This window comes from Anas platyrhynchos, chromosome 7 (assembly GCF_047663525.1).
Source record: "Anas platyrhynchos isolate ZD024472 breed Pekin duck chromosome 7, IASCAAS_PekinDuck_T2T, whole genome shotgun sequence".
Classification (NCBI taxonomy): domain Eukaryota; kingdom Metazoa; phylum Chordata; class Aves; order Anseriformes; family Anatidae; genus Anas; species Anas platyrhynchos.
In genome coordinates, this window is record NC_092593.1 from 21,658,907 (window position 1) to 21,678,700 (window position 19,794).

The 19,794-nt window shown below is 40.1% G+C and overlaps 1 protein-coding gene and 1 long non-coding RNA gene across 11 annotated transcripts in view; one reads left to right on the top strand and one right to left on the bottom strand.

Annotated features, from left to right (window-relative positions):
- Positions 1-13,359, top strand: part of ITGA6 (integrin subunit alpha 6) — a 129,135-nt gene extending 115,776 nt beyond the window's left edge. For 3 of the 5 annotated variants that reach the window (XM_072040940.1, XM_072040942.1, XM_027462268.3), the window contains 14 exons: positions 987-1,144; positions 2,032-2,187; positions 2,891-3,006; positions 3,727-3,916; positions 4,002-4,085; positions 4,285-4,364; positions 4,548-4,625; positions 4,724-4,826; positions 5,858-6,031; positions 7,000-7,098; positions 7,465-7,575; positions 7,658-7,756; positions 8,093-8,218; positions 11,273-13,359. In XM_072040940.1, the coding sequence (XP_071897041.1) occupies positions 987-1,144; positions 2,032-2,187; positions 2,891-3,006; positions 3,727-3,916; positions 4,002-4,085; positions 4,285-4,364; positions 4,548-4,625; positions 4,724-4,826; positions 5,858-6,031; positions 7,000-7,098; positions 7,465-7,575; positions 7,658-7,756; positions 8,093-8,218; positions 11,273-11,416 (1,718 nt within the window). In that variant the 3' untranslated portion in view covers positions 11,417-13,359. Of the gene's footprint in view, positions 1-986; positions 1,145-2,031; positions 2,188-2,890; positions 3,007-3,726; positions 3,917-4,001; positions 4,086-4,284; positions 4,365-4,547; positions 4,626-4,723; positions 4,827-5,857; positions 6,032-6,999; positions 7,099-7,464; positions 7,576-7,657; positions 7,757-8,092; positions 8,219-9,580; positions 9,711-11,272 lie in introns of all 5 variants that reach the window. The other 2 variants (XM_072040941.1, XM_072040939.1) reach the window with 1 other exon arrangement.
- Positions 1-19,792, bottom strand: part of LOC106016919 (uncharacterized) — a 55,000-nt gene extending 35,208 nt beyond the window's left edge. For 3 of the 6 annotated variants that reach the window (XR_011810637.1, XR_011810639.1, XR_011810638.1), the window contains exons 1-3: positions 19,613-19,792; positions 14,225-14,356; positions 10,565-11,324 (exon numbers count right to left, since the gene is read on the bottom strand). This is a non-coding gene — a long non-coding RNA (uncharacterized lncRNA). Of the gene's footprint in view, positions 1-330; positions 11,325-14,224; positions 14,357-19,612 lie in introns of those variants that run through there. The other 3 variants (XR_005267224.2, XR_005267223.2, XR_011810636.1) reach the window with 3 other exon arrangements.
- Positions 19,793-19,794: the final 2 nt, after the last annotated feature.

Sequence of the window (19,794 nt, forward strand, 5' to 3'; positions counted from 1 at the left end):
TGAGATTCTGAATTACTTGTAAAATCTACAGGATGTGCTTCAACAGGGTCTTGGACCTGCACCTCTGCACATTCCTGAGGCCTGGCATGCTCAGTGCTATTCCCAGCCTTGGAACACAACATTAGCTTGGTGAATACAGAGATGTTTAAAAGATGCACAGAGTTCAGATCTATCAAAAAACATGGTATTCCCTGCCTTAGCAGACATAGCTAGAAAGCTATAGGCTATTGCTTTCTGTGTGAAAATAACAATGTACCTTGACCTCAAAAGTCTGCTTGGCTGCTTAGGTGCAGTTTGGGACAAGATAGAAATGAAGGAATCAAGTCAGAGTATTTATGAATTTATTTATTTATTTTTTAATCTCAGCCCTCTACTGGCTCTACAACACCAATTACAGCTGCTTTAGTCAGCACTGAATTTTAGTAAAGCAACAGGAATTTATTGACTAAAAGCACTTTGGAAGTTTCCTTTAGATACATGACCTGTACAGGGTATCTGGCCCTCAACTGGAGAGGAACAAAACATGCAGGTGGAGAAAGTTTTTTTAAATAACTGAAAACATTAGTAAAATTCAGCAGAGGGTAACAAGTCTTCTAGAATGCTGCTGGTAAGATCATACCTGGAGAAATTATGTGGGCAGTTAGTGATAGGACAAGGGGAAATGTTTTTCACCTAAAAGAGGGGAGATTTAGATCAGATGTTAGGAGGAACTTCTTCGCTCAGAGGGTGGTGATGTACTGGAACAGGCTGCCTGGAGAAGCTGTGGATGCTCCATCCCTGGAGGTGTTCCAGACCACCAGGGTGGAATGAGGCCCTGGGCAACCTGATTTGGTGGGTAGCATACCTGCCCATGGAAGGGGATGGGGGTGGAACTAGATGATATCTAGGGTTCCTTTCAACCCACCCTGTTCTATGACTTTATTAAACCATTTTTTTTTTTAATATGGCAAAGGTCCTTCTTAATAGCAAACTATTTCTTCATATAGAGATCAACTATACATTTGAAGCAGAAAAGGAGAGGAAGCAATTAAACATGCTTTCTAGGGTGCTGTTTAAAGACCATCAGTCTGATACGTTCAATGCAAGTACAACCCTAAATGGGCAGAACTCTAAAAAGTGTGTGACAACCAAGCTTGTACTGCAGGTAAGGCACAGTATTCGCTTTTTCTTTTAGACCCATTTAAATAAAAGTATGTTGCTCTTTCAGCCTTGTGGTACCTTCGTATGCAACCTAAAAATCATGTGCAATGTAAGGCTTCAACACTAGAAAACCATAGCTAAGTAGTACTTTACTATTCCCTGTACATGTGTTGCTTCTTCCCATTGCCTTTATTTTAAAACATAAATAAAAGTTGTAGACACTGCAGTGTTCTCTGGAGATCAATAGAGCGGAAACAATTTAGAACAATAAAGAGGGAACAAATGCCAGAAACTGAGAGTTGTTAGAAAACACAGTAGTACCGGTTGTAGAATTTAATAGTGTGACTGGCTAGGAAAAGAATTTCAGGCCACGGGTTTTGGACAGGATGAATGGGCATGACAAGAACGCTTGGTATGCAATCTTAGTTTACTGCTGTAATGGCCTCTAAAAGTGACATTACTCCAACAGCTGAACAAATTCTCTATCTGTGGCTCAGGAGTAATAAGCCTACAATATTGCTTTTTGACCATAGGAAATTAAAAACCTTGCATCTACACAACAGAGAGAAAGTGTTATTTTACTGTTGTAGTGTGAGTTTCATTTGCCAGAGTTAACATTTGTTATTCCTAATAATTCTTAACTCTGAGTGAAACCGTCAGATCAGGAAGCCAGAAAAAAATGAAGACAGTAGGACTAGGATTCCTTGTGTTCTTGCATGTTTTTAGAAAATGATGGGTTTCTAAATAATGAATAGTTTTAATATTGGAAAAATGGTGCAAAGGAGATGTTGCTTTACTTCTTGTTTGAAAATGTATATCAAAAGTTGATCTTTAAGTGTTTTTTCTCATCTGCACTGTATGCTAACTATGCTGTTTAAAATGTTTTGACAGGATGTAGTAAAAGATAAGCTACGCCCAATTCCTGTATCAGTCAGTGTTGAAATTGCTGGCGTAGAGTCTAGCTCATCATCCACAAGAAAAGAGAAAGCACTTCCAGACCTTATACCAATTCTAGATTCAAATGAACCTAAAACAACAATCGCAAAAGTAAGCCTTCAATAGCATATTTTCTTAGAAATTTGTACTTTGATAAGTCATTGAACTTTACGGAAATAACTTGTGTGGTTCTGGATTTGTAACTACTGGCTTATATTTTGTACTTTTGTCAAGAACTTTTTAGAAAATGTTCTGAATTTGATCCTGTGTTTTTTCTGTAAAAAGGTGAGGATGATATAGCTGTTATTTGTTTTTCCTCACCAACACATATAGGAGGAAACACTTTTGAATAAAAACGGTAATCTGTCATCTCCTGTGCACACTTACCCACATCACAAATAATGTGCAGTCTAATTCTTCCATGGTTAGGATGCTAGTAGCAGTATTAGAGCTTTCCATCTCAATGACCTACCTCGAGTAGAAGATCTTATTTCCTCAGTGCTTGTTGAAGAATCAGATTTAAGGATGTTTTTCCACATTAGGAGCGTACTTCTCTTTTAGAAGGGTAAAGCATCAAGTTTTATGTAATTCTGCCCTTTAGTTACATATAAAATCTTAATTTATCAGCATCAAGGGCTAGGGCCCACAAAGAAAAACAGATCTTGACAGGTAAGAAGTAGAGTCAAGTTAAAATCTTACTTTATCCAAGGAACTTCTTGAGTTCCCTGTAGATGCTTTATGCACTGCACATCAGAAAGCTTGTTTTAAGTTAGTATCATGTGGCATGCAATAAACATGCTTTGGTTTTATCTAGGTGGAGTTCTTAAAAGAAGGATGTGGAGAAGACAATAAATGTCACAGCAACCTGAACCTTCAATACCGGTTTTGCACTAGAGAAGGAAATGAAGACAGGTTTACCTATTTACCAATGTAAGTCTTGATTAATGCATTGCTAAAATTCAAATTATTGACAAGCACTGAAAAAAATACCTTTTATATTCTATTTTGGGAGTTAGAACAGTTTTGTTCTGTTGGTCTGGCAAACACAGTCCTGTGTACTACTGATCTGTCAAGGTGACAAACATGGGGGAGTAGGATGAGCTTTAGAAGAAGAGTTGTGGTACAGAGTCAGATGGATGTAAAGTGGCTATAACTGTGTGCAGATTTAGGCTAAAATGTAAAATAAGGTTACTAACCACTGGAGAAATGATAAGCAACCTAGCAGCAGTTTCTTGTATGGTACTGTTAATTGTTTTTGAGATGAAATTTCATTGTATGACAATGTGATGTACTACATTCCAGTAGCTTAAGACAATCACTCACAGAGAAGTAAATGGAGAAATTGTTACACCGTGACAGGCCCCCTATATCCCATAGCATCCTTCCTCACTGGAGGGCTGAATGATACTAGAAAGAAGGTATAAAAACAAAACAAAAAAGCCTAAAGGAAGTATGTTTACTTACTGTGAACAGTCAGCCTTTAGCAGTGTGTGTGCCACAAAAAACTATGACCATTCTTGTGTTTATGCTCTTGCAGTAATTCTTCATTAATAGAGGGAATTATATTTGGGTAAAACCACAGTAAGAAACAAACTTTCAAACACATTTGTTTTCCTAATGCACAGAATCCTGTATATTCTGTTTCTGCAGTGAAAAGGGCATGCCAGTGCTTGTTCTGAAAGATCAGAAAGATATTGCACTGGAAATAACTGTGACTAATAATCCATCTGATGCAAAAAATCCACAAAAAGACGGTGAAGATGCATATGAAGCTAAACTAATTGCAACTTTTCCAGACAGTCTGACCTATTCCGCATTCAGGGAGATGAGGGGATATCCAGTGAGTATTTTTTAACAGAAAGGATACTCAAATTTTTAAACACTTTGGGCGTATGTTTTCTTATAAATATACTCTACTTATTCAGGAAAAACAGCTAACATGTGGTGCTAACCAAAATGGTTCTCAAGCAGAGTGTGAACTTGGAAATCCTTTCAAGAGAAACTCCAATGTAAGTTGCACCTATTTTTCTCACATTACATAATTTGATTACTGACTACAGTCTTCCAAAGTTTCTGTGTCATAACTAGAAATTTGATTTGGATCTGTCTTTTTAACTTCAGAATTTGATGGTGTGTTGCTATAATAATCCATATATCATTATCTTCCATAAAATATTTACATATTTGTGGATGTTCTTTCCTGTCTAGGTAACATTTTATCTGATCTTAAGTACCACTAAAGTTAACGTTGATACGACAGACTTAGACATTAATCTGAGGCTGGAAACGTAAGTTTTCTTTTTTTGTGCGTATGCATGTGTGCTGTTTTTACATACAGTTAAAAATATTTTTAATTATTTGATCTGATACATAAAAGCAGTTTATACATAAAAGCAGTTTAATAGTAAAGTGAAAACCGCTAAATTGATAAAATCAACAGTGCTTTTTTTTTTTTTTTTTTTTTTTTCCAGAACAAGCACTCAGGCTAATTTGACTACAATTACAGCAAGTGCTAAAGTGGTTCTTGAATTGTTTTTATCACTTACTGGGTAAGTGTTGGTAGACCAGATTGGGGGTCAGAGCACCTTTGCTGCAGACTTCATTAAAATCTGATTATTCTCCTTTCTCCACCCCCCCACCCGAACAGAGTGGCTAAACCTTCTCAGGTATATTTTGGAGGTAACGTCATTGGTGAGAGCGCTATGAAATCTGAAGATGACATTGGAAGCCTCATAGAATATGAATTCAGAGTGAGTAATTTAATTAATTCTAATAGCTATTTTAATCGAAGGAACAGCTTCTCCTTTTATGTGTCTGAGTACTTGAAAAAGTTGCTGGATCTAGTCCTACAATCCTGACTTCCTGTTCAGAATGAGGCTGGATGTATACATCCTTGTAGAGCAGTTCACGTGCATTCCGGTATACAGCATAAACTCCGTACAGGTGGGAAACTTAAACCCAGAAGTCTAACTGCACGTGACCAGCTGTTGGCTGATGCAGGCAAACAGCAAATATGTGTACTTACAGCATGCAGGATTGAACACGCACAAGAAGACACTGCAGGAGCCATTTTGAACACATGAGCCTAAGTTCACCCTTTTAGTCTTCTGCCTAATTAATAAGTTGAGGAGAAGGGGAAGTGAAAGTATTCTGATTCTGTGAAATCTGTGTGTGTCTGGAAGCGGATTGCTTTTTCATTAATTCAAGCCCTTCTGTATTTATGTGTCGTTAGGATTATTGTCTGGAAATCCATCTATGTCAAATCCTTCATTTACTTCTCTACCTGTGTATTTAACTACAGGATTAATGTTGAAGCTGTTAGAAAACCTGTTTTATAACTTGCTATCATAAGCAGTAACACTAAGAAAGAAAAAAAAAGTTGGGAAACAATTCCCAAACTATTTCAGTGGGAGTTGGTTGTCTTTCTGTGTCAGAGTTCCTCCAACTTTCAGTTTGCCTCAGTAACGTAACTAAAATGATTTCTTAGTTCTCAAAATAAAGGGTGGTTGTTGTTGTTTTACATGAAGACAGACATCAATAGCTTAAAGTTAATGTTAGGGAATTATAATCTTACTATAATCAAGCTCAGAATTAGTTACTACTCAAGTGTGCTAGTTTTACTATATGCTTTTGTCATTATGTTCTGTTTCAACTGTCTTTCAGTGGCTTTTAAATGTCCTGTTAACTGCATGCTTAGAAGTTGTCAAAGTCAGTAACAGTGATTGATTTTCAAACAGAAAACCCCTTTAAAACAAAATTGAAATAATGTTTATTTTAACAGGTAACTAACTTGGGCAGGCCACTGAAAACATTTGGTACAGCTTCCCTGGACATCCAGTGGCCAAAAGAAATTAGTAATGGCAAATGGCTGCTGTATTTGATGAAAATAGATTCCAAAGACTTGGAAAAAGTCTCCTGTCAACCACAGAATGAAATCAATTCTTTGCATCTTGCGGTAAGTTACCCTACCTTCTCCTGGTCACTAGTAAGTACAATATTAAAGCACCATAGCTTGTGATAGTAAGGTGTAAGAGCTTGCCTCCAGAACAATTTTTTTTTTTTTCTTGAGATGGTCAAAAGCACAAACAATGCATTCTTAACCTTATGAGGCAATTTCATATAACAGCTACAGGTAAGCTACAGAACAGCTGCTGTCTCATGGTGACTGTAGCTGCAGTGGGCACTGCTTTCATATGCTTTTGCAGGCTGAAAGTACTGTTAGCTTTAACACATCATCAACATTATTGAAGTCTATTCTTGCATGGAAAAAAGACAGCGAACATCTCCCCAACCCAAGGGAAATCCATGTACTCTTTTGAAAGAGAAAAAGCTTGTAAATACATTTAATTGCTTACAAGAAATATGCTGAAAGCAATTTCTGAAGCAAGAGTTTCATAGTCCTTTATGTCTACCTAGCAAGGTTTTTTCTAAACCTCGAGTCCCATTTTCATTGTTTCTCATATAACCTCAAGGTCACTTGGGAGAAGTTGTAATTTTCACCATTGAACTGCATACATGTAAACACATTTTGTCAGTTTCTTGATCACTATATAAGTTAATAAAACTTCTAGTAAGTAATTAATATGCAGTTAAAAAATGCATCATACTGACCATCTTACTGTATTAGCACAGTAACATTAATACCATATATATAGAGAGAACAAAAATGGAAACAACATTAAAAGCTTTATAAGTCTAAAAACCCATTGACCTGTCAAAGAAGGCAGTTAACCTTTTCTTGGTTAATATCAATTTTTTGTGATTCTGTTGTTAGCAATGAGTATATGTAAATAGGGTTTATATAGTGAAGTCACTTGTGCTGATCTTGAAACAAAAAAAAATCAGACTCTTTGTTTATGCTTGTATGGGGAACAGAATTAAGACAAACATATGATAACATAGTAAAACTTTTTTTTCTCCAAGGAATCCCATAACTCCAGGAGAAAGCGTGAGGTGGCAGAGAAGCAGATTACAGACAGCAAAGCATTTTCTTTATTCTCAGAAAGAAAATATAAGACCTTGGTAAGCACACTGCATTAACTACAGTCTTGTTTGATACCTTCCGCTTCACGCCTAACAGGGCCTTTGGAGTTTGGCAGGGTGAAAGAAACTATCTCCAGTTTGTTTCTATCCTAAACCAAGTATTAATACTTTTAGAATTTATCCTTCTGTATTATCTACTGATGGAGATGGAACTAGGAAAGAATTTCTGCAGGGCTATCTATGTGGAAATGTGATTACTTTCGTATTGCTGTTGGTACAAACAGATTTTGGATCTTGTACATAAATAAAATGTATATAATCCAATTTTAAATCTTGGTGGAGAAGGTGACAGTTTAACAATTTGTGAAGATGTTTTTACTTACACGTAGAAATTTTTAACTGCAGGACTGCAATGTGAATGCACGATGTGTGGACATAAAATGTCCCCTGAAGGGTTTTGACAGCAAGGCATCTATTTTGCTGCGTTCCAGACTCTGGAACAGTACTTTTGTAGAAGTAAGTCCTCTTACCTGCCATTTTTGAAAGATTCTAGAGTTCTTTCCTGTTGTATGTCTAATTGTACTTTATTTTGGAACAGGAATACTCCAAAATGAACTACCTAGACATTCTTGTTAGAGCCTCAATCAGTGTTCCTGCTGCAGCTAAGAATGTTAAACTCACAAATGAAATTGCTCAGGTAGGTTCAACATTTAATGCTAGCCATAGGTTAAGCTGCAAACATAACGAACGTATCTCAAAGACTGGAAAAAAAATAAACCATTTTAAAACAAATCTACCTAATAGATTAGATTTCTAATTGAATTTTGAATTAACAAACCTTTTCACATTTAATTATGTTGGCAAAATTCACTACCATATTGAAATGATACCAATATGATTTTTTTTCCAAAAGCATTTTGCAAATGAGAGAAGACATCTTGTCAGAAAAAGAAAATAAAACTATAAATTGCAGCTTTATCTTAAATTTCGATGATTTTGAAATGCTCATCTTCACCTACTTTCTTTCCTTTAGGTGCGTGTCACTGTCTTTCCTGCAAAACCAGTAGCACTTTATACAGGAGTGCCTTGGTGGATCATTGTGGTGGCTATTTTTGCTGGAATACTGATGCTTGCACTGCTGGTATTCCTGCTATGGAAGGTAAGTTTTTAGTTGCCTGGTTATTTAACATGTCCTGCTGTACAGATGACAAGGTAGCAAATTAATTAAGCAAACAAGTATTTTTGCTTTGCATTTAGGACCCAAAAGACAGCAAAATGGCCTAAACCGTACACTACTTTTATCAGTTTAGTAACATTTGGAATAAAAGTGGTCATAAGAGAAGACTTGTTGCTATAGTTGATAGGATTTTTTTCTGTATCCAGATCCTTGAAAGGAGGTTTTTTTGAGGTCTAGACAAAGCTTCATAAGGTGGCCAGAGACTATAGATACATTGATATGGATGGATAATAAGTGAGGCTTCTGTGGTTAGGTTTAAAACTGAACTCTCTATCAGTATTTTAACAGGGCTTTGTTCTCATAACATTAGAAATACCATTAAAGACATAGTAGATGAAAATAACCAGAATGTGCAAAAGTAGCACATAAGCAAATATATTGTTCAATTTCTTCAGTATTGGCTATTTATCTGAGAAACCCTTAAGGAATAAATATTTAAAACTAAAAGTTAAAATATGGTTCCAAGTATAACAGAGTAGTTCTTTTATTCTTACTATTTACTGTTGTAGGCAGTTAATGTTGCTATGGGATAGGAGAATCTTACTACAAAAGAATAGGTGAAAAGGGATATCCTTTCTGTCACTGGAGCAGTTGTGGCTTTGTTGAAGACTTACTGTTTGCTCTGTTTGCTACAGATTACTTCTCAAAGGATGCTTGACTTCCTTCTTTCCAAAAAATGCCCAGCCTCTGCTGCAAATCTTCCTAATGAATTACAATTAAGGCCTTGCGTGGGCTGTTAGGTTACACATATTAGTTTTCTACTGCACATGAAAATGCATGCATTCACACACAGTGTGAAATGCTTCTTTCAATGACAGACACTGAGCTGTCTTATGAAGGACAAACATGGCACATCATAGACAATTGCATGACTGGGTATAAGACAAATGCTTGTGTTGTACAGGTAAAATCAGTAACTCATATTTTTGTTCTTTATTTACCCTGTGCAGTAGTCCATAAACTGGTTTCCATATAGATATCTTACTGCTCTTCACAGACAGTTTTAGTTGCTACAAATACACGGTAGAGTAGCTTTTCTTGAAAAAATGATGTATTAAAAATTTATCAAAATAATATTCCTTATCCCAGATTATACTATTTTACAGATTAAGTTAGTCCCAGAGTTCTCAAATCTAGATACAGCTAAGAGTTCTCTTGATTCTTTTCAGATAACAATCCCATGAAGAGATTATGAAAAGATAGATCAGTTACTCAAGTCAGTTCTAATAGTTTTAACTTTTTCCAGTCCACAAAAAAATGACTAAATACCTTGCTTCCTTGTAGTGTGGTTTCTTCAAGAGAAATAAGAAAGATCATTACGATGCCACATATCACAAGGCTGAGATCCATGCTCAGCCATCTGATAAAGAGAGGCTTACTTCTGATGCGTAGTATTGGTCTACTCCTATAATTGGTAATCAATGATATTTCATTTTTAGCTGTGGTGGCACATGCTATGGTTGCAGTGGCTAACGATGAAGCTTTTGCTGCTAATGTTCTGTTAACTTTTGGATTACGGACTATCAGTACTTGCTTGCTCATTCTATTAATAGATATTCACCTTTTGGTACACATAAACACAGGTGTTTACCTTGGTCAAAAAAAACACCTTTAGAAAACATCTTTATCTGTTGCAATGGATTTTAGTCTTTTTTTGAATTGATGTTTTAACAGTACAAGTTAGTTTTTAAGCTTTAGAGGTGGTAATCAACACTGCAGAGTTAATACTTAAAGCTAAAGTATGTGGAAGATAAACTTGCTTTATTAACCTTTAGCGCATGCTTAAAAATACTCATTGCTCATTAATGAAAGGGGTTTTCATAAAGAAAAGTTAATTGTTGTGGAACCACCTTTTTTCCTTCTATTCTACACCATACTTTTCTAGGTAGAAACTTTTCTTCGCTGAAGCTACTACGATGCATGACCATTTATGCTTCTAGCAACCTGCACTCAACTTAAGAGAATACATGCATGTACAGGATACTAATTAAAGATGCTTTGACATGAGGGATTGGGGAGGAATTCTTAACCAAAATCTATCAAAACTGTGTGTATGAAATCTTCTCTAAGAGATGGCCAAAAAATTTGGTCTATGCCTCAATTTATTTTTTAATATATACCTACTTAAATTATAATAGATTTGAAAAAAAAAAACCAACACAACAATAAACCCGAGATTCTACCACCTCAAATACTATGAACAAAACGTTGCCACTTTCTTTTTTCTAGTAATATGTAATGACAGCCAGATGACACAATGTCTCTTACCTTTAATCTTGACTTCTGCGACCCATAAGCACGTCATGTCAAGTGTCTTCTCGTAGTCATCACCTCTGTACCACTGTGGCCAAAACTCCAATTTGATTTTGAAATTTAATTTCAGTACATTCTTAAATAGTTCAAAAGAAAACCCAAACAAAACAAAACAGCAACCATTTTTATATTAGCTTTGAATTAAAAACAAACACACAACCTTGTACTATATCCTATCTAGGGAGATGTGTCAGGGCATACTATAAAACTTTCAAGTTATGTCTGTTTTGCACCAGACGTATTAAGCAAGACTCATGCTCTAATACTGCATATGTGTAGTTAGTTCAAGTGACTACAGTTGTGATGGTGCTCTGAAAAAAAAATAAATAAAAAGCCCTGATGTAACTCTTGAAGGGCCTGGAAATCTTTCTGTGGGTTTTACGGTAAATCATGTCACCATACAGGAAGATACTGAAGAACGTATCTACCTCTGATTCAGGAGAAGCAAGCTTTCCTGAACTGTATTTACATCTTTGTTTAGCATAAACACTTCTCATTATACAAATGAATAATTTTGTAGGAAGACTTACACGGTGCATTTTTGCCTACATCTTTTTATTTTCAATTTTCTTACCTGTAAGTCTCTGCAAAAGAAGAATTTCGTTGTAGTACTTTCACGGCAACTTAAACCTAACCTTGTCTTTTTTTTTTTCTTGGCCTCAGTGCGGGTTCTTCCAGCGTTCCAGGTACGATGACAGTGTCCCCCGATACCATGCTGTAAGAATTCGAAAAGAAGAGCGAGAGATCAAAGATCTTGAGACAAAACAATGGTTCACAAAATGGAATGAGAATGAAAGTTATTCTTAGGGAAAAGTCGTTTCCCTCTACAAAGTTCAGATAGAAGTTAAATGTTGCCATTTATGGAGTACTCATGGAGTTAGACATATGAACACTACGGACATCTTCACCGTTTGACTGTAGATACTACTACTTATATTGAGGCTTTTGTTTGCACAGTTAAAATTGCTTCAACGGACTTTAATTTGCATTATTTAATTTCTACTCTGCCTCTTTTTTACCTTCTAATCTAACTCAGACTTCAGGAAATACTGTGTTGAGTTGGGCTCTTTTCTACAAAATATACAGAACCACTGTGGCAGACCTTTCCTGTAATCCTGATTTTCCTGGGAATGCAAGGAATGCGTGGTTGAGGTCAACATAGGTTCTCCATCCTTCCCCCAATGCATAGGTTATTATAAACACGCAGTGGCCTTAACATTGTTTGAGTATAATCTGAAGACCTGCATATCTGTTTTAGTCGTGTGCTTCGCCTGCTGCAGTAGTTAGGACTTCACAAAAAGCATCACCTTAAGTTATACGTGCAATAGCTCACATTGCTTGGTTTTTAAGATCAGAATGTGTGAATATTGCTCACAACAAATATACACAGGTTTTTTGTTTTGTTTTAAAAGAGGCTTGGATATTAGATGTACTTTATATATATATATTTTTCAGTCATTTTTGTATTTATTTTTATTATAAATCATTGTCTTTGTCTAACTGCTAGGCCAAAGACTTCACTGAACCTTCAAACCACTGTGTTTATGAACTTCATATGATGAGACCTGAGGCTTTCACTGCATTTTAATACATAACTGAAGGTGCCATTGCTCTCCAAAAAATGTAAATATTTATTCCAATGATGTACGTGGAGTCTTATTTTCCTGATACTTATAACTTTACCTAATAAGAATTATCAGGTCTTGTAATATGATTTGTATATTACTTCAGACTATTTTACTGTTTGGACACCAAGCATAAGTAAGGTTTTTAGATACAGTTTTATACTTACTGGAAGAAGTAAGAGGTTCTCTGGAAAAAACTTTCCAGCATCATAAGGATTTCCTGTTTGGCAAAAGGTGTTGACTACTGCAACTGTTACGTAGCACTTGAAGGAGGCTGTAAATGCCTAATTTAACTATGAGGATCTGAGTTGATCCTCTTTGAGACTACTGAATACTCTTGAATACCTGAATGTTGGGTAAGAGTAGGGTCACAATATTGTGCTTATCAGTAATCTAATTGTTGTAACGTAATTGATAAAGCTATTTAAAGAGTTGACTTTTTTTTAAACCCATGTTCTAAAGCATTGGTACTATCTAAGAATGAAGATTAGTTTGTTTATTCAGTGTAAAACAACTATGCCTAAAAAGTATGCATGTTAATTGCTAGTAATTTGAACTATGCAAAAACCTCTTGGTACTTTTTGCCCTCATAGGGTGAAAACCTGCTAAGAGGGCAGTCGTCAGGTATCTTTATTTTTTACTACCAACTTTGAAAATACCTTGTTAGAAGGTATGGTCACCTAAAATGTTAACATTATAGAAAGAGGATTAATTTAGTATACTCTTCTTCCTCCCACTAAATGATCTCAGTCTATTATCACCCTAATTTTATGAACACTTAAAATATGTATTTAGCTGTTAAACAATTTTTGACCTTTTAAAATCTAGCTTATTTGCTGAAAGGCTCAGCAGCATAAGAAGACAGGCTAATCAGGTGCTAAGAAGCTTGACAGCGACTACTGTAGCCTTTGATTTGAAAGCAGATTACGGCCCTCCCTTAAGAACATGAATGTCTCTGCAGTGTTAAACTGAAAGTTTTAAAAAATAAGTCACATCACTGGTATACTTTTATTTCAAACTGTCTCTTTTTTAATACCAGCTAGCAATGCCATATTATTCCATAATTAGAAATTACCTGTGGATATTTGTATAGAAGTGTGAAATAAATTTTTTTTTTATTAAAAAGTGTTTTGGTAATAGTCATTTCTCATTGCAGTTACATGATAGCCATAGCTAAGTTCACTAGTACATCAGAAGAACAAGCTGAAAGTTGCACACTTTAACAAGTGATCTCGCTATATAAATATTGCCATAACTCCTCAGTGCCTGCCCTCATGCAGAGGGGCAGATAAGACAGCTGCAGGAGATTGTGTGCTATCTCATGCTCGCAGGCTGGCTGCTGCTTGCTGCAGGTGCCAGTGTCCACAGGAGCCAGGCCACAAGCCTGGCACAGTGGCACGGGCACAGCACCAAGCATCAGCTGTATGCAGCCAAGCTCCCCTCTCTGTCACGCAGCTGGAGTGCCTGAGACGTGCTGTCACCCTGCCCTTCCATGCAGTCTCCTGGTAGCTGCCAACTGCTTTGCTAAGCAGGGGAAATGACTGCATTCCCCAAAACCAGCCAAGGATTTGACACAACTAGCTGTACCTAGCAGTGGAAGTTTGCAAGCTACAGACAACAACAGAAGAACAGAAAAGCTAAAAAGACACAGGAAAGAAAAATCAAAAGAAACCCGATATTTTATATTTAAGATATTAACCCTTACAGGATGCTTTGCTTTCATATGCTGAAAGGAAATACCTTTCAATGCAACAAGCCCTAAAGATAAATGTAGATGGATACATTCTAAATAATAATAAAAAACGGCATTTGTTGTTACAACATGAAATTTTTAGTACTAGGACTAGAAGGTGCTGACAGATCTCAGAGCATGTCAAAGATGTGGAAACAGCCTGCCTTTATTAAACAATTATTCTCATTTACATAACTAAAACCACAAGCAATTGTCCACAACAAGACTAAATATGGACTGGGAGAACAGTTCACTAACCTCTTGTGGATCAGCGTGATTGTGGAAGGAAGCCAGGACGGTGCCTGTCAACACACAGACCTTGACAGCACGGCAGCACCAGACGACGTGGACAGTGTGGCTGTGCCAACACGGCGTACACGAGTGTACTTCCTGTCACAGAAAAAAAGATAAAGTTGAGGTCTTTGTAAGGCTGACCCAGTTATCACTATACATCCACACATAAATGTATACGAAAGCATCACACATTCAGGTATTAATGTATACAAAAGCATCATAGTTCATTAGCATTCTATATAGTCATATATATGCTATGTATAGGTTCAATATACTATAGTACAGGGGTATATATATAGTAGTATGTGTGTATATACTTTATATATTGTACATAATGTACTAGCATAAATACTATACACATATACAAGGCCTAATATACATGTTTTTATATATATATAGGGTGAATATATATTTAAGGTGTGGGTATATTTAAAGTATGTATATATTATATATATGCGCACTATATAGCCTAAGGTACACTACTAGAATTCTAGTAAACCTTCACATACGTAAGTGCCACAGCACAGGGGACACAGCTTATAAGAGCCACTTTCAGTAGGCAGGGCCATGACAGCGTAATGCCGACTACAGAGGGGACTTCATACATGGGAAAGGCGAAGCAACAGGGTGCTCCAACACAAGCATCATGCACAACACAAGCCAAAGTGAAAGCTTTTGAAGGAGGCACTAAGACTCCAGACCACACTGCAGAGCTAGCTGTCACTGTGGCAGTGCATCTTAACCAAAACCCAACAGCCCAGAACGCACAGAACCTGAAAGCTGCTTACCACACAACTGACTGAAATCACTTACCCCCACACAGAGTAGGTGACTGTGCCAGCAGCTGATTTGCAATACCCATGGGGACAAACCGTGATTAACCAGGTAAACACAGCCCTGCTTGGAGCCAGAACATCGTGGACACTTCTAGCTTTCCAGCTAGCAAACGCATGCCTGAAAACAAGAACTGAGCAGCACATTCCTCTTTGGTGCCTCTGCTAACAGTTCCTTCACTGTTTTTATTTAACTTCAGGCCTCAGACATATCTGAAGATCCATTCATCTTCTGAGGTCCTGGATTCATAGTTATACTATGCATTATTATTATTTTTATAACCCCCCCAACCTGTCTGGAATCCAAAGTCACTACTTGTTGCTAGGCAAGGAATGCAAGGGAGGCACGACAGCACAGTCCTCCTCGTGACTATCTTCCCCAAGCAAAATTCTCCAGGCTTCACAGCAAACCTGCCTTCTCCAGCTCTCAGGCTGACTGTGGCTGTGCTCTGCAGCAGCTGGGTTTGAGCCAGGGCACTTGGGCTGGGGCTTCGAATCCCCGGCTGGCAGCACAGGGGTCAGAAGGCACTTTTGCAGGTCAGCCACCCAACCCCTGCTCAACACAGTCAGCTAGCACAGGCCGGTCCTTAAACACCTCCAGAGACAGAAACGCCACAGCCTCTCTGAGCAACCTTTGGGCAGCCTCGCAGTGGAAGTTCTCCTGTGTTTAAGTGGAAACTCCCCTTGGGACACTTTGTGCCGCTTGCCTCTGGCCCCGTCACTGGCCAGCCCTGCGAGGAGCCCGGCTCTGCCCTCACTCACTCCCCCTGCCAGGTATTTACAGACACTCACAGGACCCTGCCCCCAGCCTCCTCTTCTCAGCCTCCCCTCCACACCAGGTGCTCCAGGCCCTCAGAGGGAGGCCCATTCCTGCTTCATTTTCTCTACAAAACCCATGTTTGCAGCAGCAACTTTTCAGGGCAGTACCAGACTAGATGCTAGAAGACAGGCAGAGGCTGCAGCCATCTCTGCTTCTTAAGAATCATCCCCGAGCAACGTATACTCCCTTGCCATCAATACACAGCACTACTTATTTCCTCATATCTCTGTCTCAGTGGCTTTGGGGGAAAGGGGAGGAAGGGACAGAACAGTCACATGTTCTTGCCACAAGTATCTGAAATAACGCAACTGCTAAGCTTATTAGAAGATGTGCTTGTGGGACATTTCAGCATACGGGACTGGTTTCTTGAAGCAGAGGGAGCCAACTGCTTGGTGCCAGAGGCGAGAAGTGCACCACTGCCAGCTAACTCGCGGGATCACCTGCGACTGGTTGCAGCCCGGCAGGGAGAAGCACTGCACGTACCAAGAGCATGCCTGCACCGAGCACCGATCCCTCGCAGCTGCCACCTCACCTCCGGCAGTGGCTACAGAGGAGCAGCACCACAGCACACAGCAAGGCTTCGCTCCTCCTGTTCCCACAAAAAGTTAGTGCTCAAAATCAATATCAGCTATGTTTTCCCTACAGAAGAGAAGCCATCCACGATAATCAATTTCAATTTCCACATCTTTCCTCTGATCTAGATTCACATGAACTTGTACACAGCAAAAATTCACAAACTCCGAAGTTTAATTACACACTCGATCAAAATACACAAACATCTGTATGCTCCTCTTGAACCTACTGTAATTTGATACAAACCCATACAGAAGCCACTGCGTATGAACTTTGTTCCCATTTTTTAAATATATTTTTATTTCTACTACTGCAAAAAAAGAAAGAGATGAAAGCCACATCAAACCAGTGCAATCCTGTGAAAGTTTTCTAACATAGCAAAAGCAAGTAAACTTATTGCCAAAAACCTGAGAACAAAGACAAGCCCTGAGCAAAGCAACACAAACAGACGCACCAGAAGGCATCATAGCAAAGCACATAAATGATAAAAAGATTAAAACAGAGATATTCTATGCATACCTATGCCTGGAAACTTGATGTTTTGGATTTTATTTTACTTTTTAACCTATGATGTAGCTATTTTGGAAGAAGGAAAGAAAAAGCAGCCATACATGCAGCAACCAAGAACCGTGACTTCCAGTAAGGAGTCACTTACTGTATAACTGTAGCAAACCAAAAAAATCTTTCTCTGGAACACCCAGCAAGAATGATCTACTTTCAATTACCTTATTAAATCTGAAATGCCATGTTAAATTTTAAGTTGAAGTTGGAAGGAAATTAAAAAAAATAGCAGTTACTTAGGTTTAAACTAAACACTATGTTTTCAATTATTTTGAAATCTGATTTGTTCTATCCCATTTGAATTGTGGAATTATGATTTCAGGAACACCAACATGAAGGAACAGAGGACTAGAAAAATGCCAAATGACAAAAATAACGCCTTTCTTCTTTTTGCTTTGCTTAAGCATTTACAGAAACTAGCACATAAGAACTCCAGTTAGTGCTACACTGGATCAGATCAGAGAAAGCCCCCAAAAGATCATCAATGAGTGAAAAAGTATTAAAAAAAAAAAAAAGAGAGAGAGAAAATTCAAAATCATGGAACACAAAATATCCCAAGTTGGAAAGGACCCAAAAAAACCTTGAGTACAACTCCTGGCCCCACACAGGACCACCCAAAAATCAGACCCTATGTCTGAGAGCATTATCCAAATGCTCCTTGAACTCCAGCAGCTCAATGCTGTGACCACTGCCCTGGGCAGCCTGTCCCAGTGCCCGACCACCCTCTGGGTGCAGAACCTTTCCCTAACCCCCAGCCTGACCCTCCCCTGTCCCAGCTCCATGCCGTTCCCTCAGGTCCTGTCGCTGTCCCCAGAGAGCAGAGCTCAGCGCCTGCCCCTCCGCTCCCCTCGTGAGGGAGCTGCAGGCCGCCATGAGGCCTCCCCTCAGCCTGCTCTGCTCGGGGTTGAGCAAACCAAGGGACTTCTCTGATACTTTAACAGAAGATGCTTCCATGGATTGGTACCCAATCAGTACTTTAAAGACCGAGGAAAAAAAACTTTGGATAGATGGGGGTTATGCTCCGAACACAGCATTTAAGATCTACCCACAGTTACTTCTGTCATTGCTCACCCGACACGATTTCCCCAGACAGAAGCGCTCGCTGTTTATATCAGCGAGCATGCAAACAGGCTCCAGCTCGCCCAGCGCAAGGACGCATTTAGCTTCTGACAGCCTTTACCATGTCCCCTGGCCAGGGACTGACATCCTGTGACACAGTAGCCAGGTCCCTACAGCATGCCCATAACAGTGACACATCAGGCGTCCGGACAGCAACACGCACATAGAAAAGATGGAGCCATCCCAGGACCACCACAAGCAATTGAAACACCTCACAAACACCCAGCTTGCTGCCTGTAGGCACTCCGTTAAACTACAGCTGGCTCACACCTGAAACCATTATCAGGTGGTTCCAAACACAGCAATTGATAGGTAAAGCAGGTGCCCCAAATTAGTACAAGCTTGAGAAGCACAAGCTACTACTCAGTGCTTCTGAGGACAGCCCACAGGCAGCACTACAGCAATAAATCCTAGTGACCTGTACTGGTACACAACCTGCAGAGACAGAAGTTGCTGGCTCGCCCCGCCAGCCACCACCCCCAGCCAGGACAGCGCAAGCCGTTCTGTTCTGGGTACAAGGTGGAGGGGCTGCCTACAGCCAGGTGAAGCAGCCTGACCCTGCGCCACTGCGCTGTTCTCGCTTACTGCTGGTGCAGTTACTGCTCAGAAAACTGCCCCTGGAGGAAAACTGAATCGGTGTGTTTTCTGTATTTACAGCACAACACCAAAACAACAACAAAAAGCCAGTAATTCAGTGATCTTTCTACAGCTCCAAGCAATCCAACAACACGCTGAGCAGGTTAACGTGACACGAGTAACACGATTCCTGTCAGCACAGACCATGGGACTCCCATCCCCACTGCCAGTCACGGACAAGCCGCAGGTACGAGGTGTGTTTCAAGGAGATCAGGGGATGTGCAGGAGCTGATTTCGTGGGGTAAGCTGGTGGGGCAGATGCCAGCGCCCACGCCAAAAGGAGCGTGTGACACGGGCCCGGCCCGCTGCCGCCCTGCTCGGGGCGCCACGCAGAGCTGCAGGGCCCCATGCCGAGACCGCAGCTGGTTTATCAGGAACGCTGCTCGCCGCCTTGATATGAATGTTCGGATACTTCTACCTGAGTAGGGTAAAAACCTATTAAACGTGTCCCGGTGCCTCGCGTGCTGCATTACTACGAGCGACCCGGTGCCGGGATCTGGTGCTGCGCGTGGCCGCACTCACTGCTGGGCCCCACGTTCCGCCTTCCTTACCGACCGGTCGGCAGCGCACCGCGACACGCAGACTGACCGACCCCGCTCACGGACAGACGGACAGACGGACAGACAGACCCCACTCCGCTCCTCACGGTTTTGGTTCTCCTTCGCCCGGCGCCCCCCGCGGGGCGGACGAGCCCCCGGCCCCGCACCGCCGGCCGAGCCGTCAGGGCTGCGCGCTCGGACCCCGCTCTCCTGTCGCAGCCCCCCTGCCCCGCCGGGAGCCCCTCCGCGCCCCCGGGCAGCGGGCACCTACCTGGTCGAGGCCGGGCCCCTCCGGGATGCGAGCGCCGCCTCGTCGCGGCACAGCGGCCGGCGGGGGGAGCCCCACTCGGCTCCGCGCCCAGCCCGCGGGCACCGGGCTGCTCCAGGCGCCCACCCGCGCTGCGCGGCGCTCCCCTCCCTCGCCTTCTGTCGGAGCCGCCCTCTCCTCCGCCC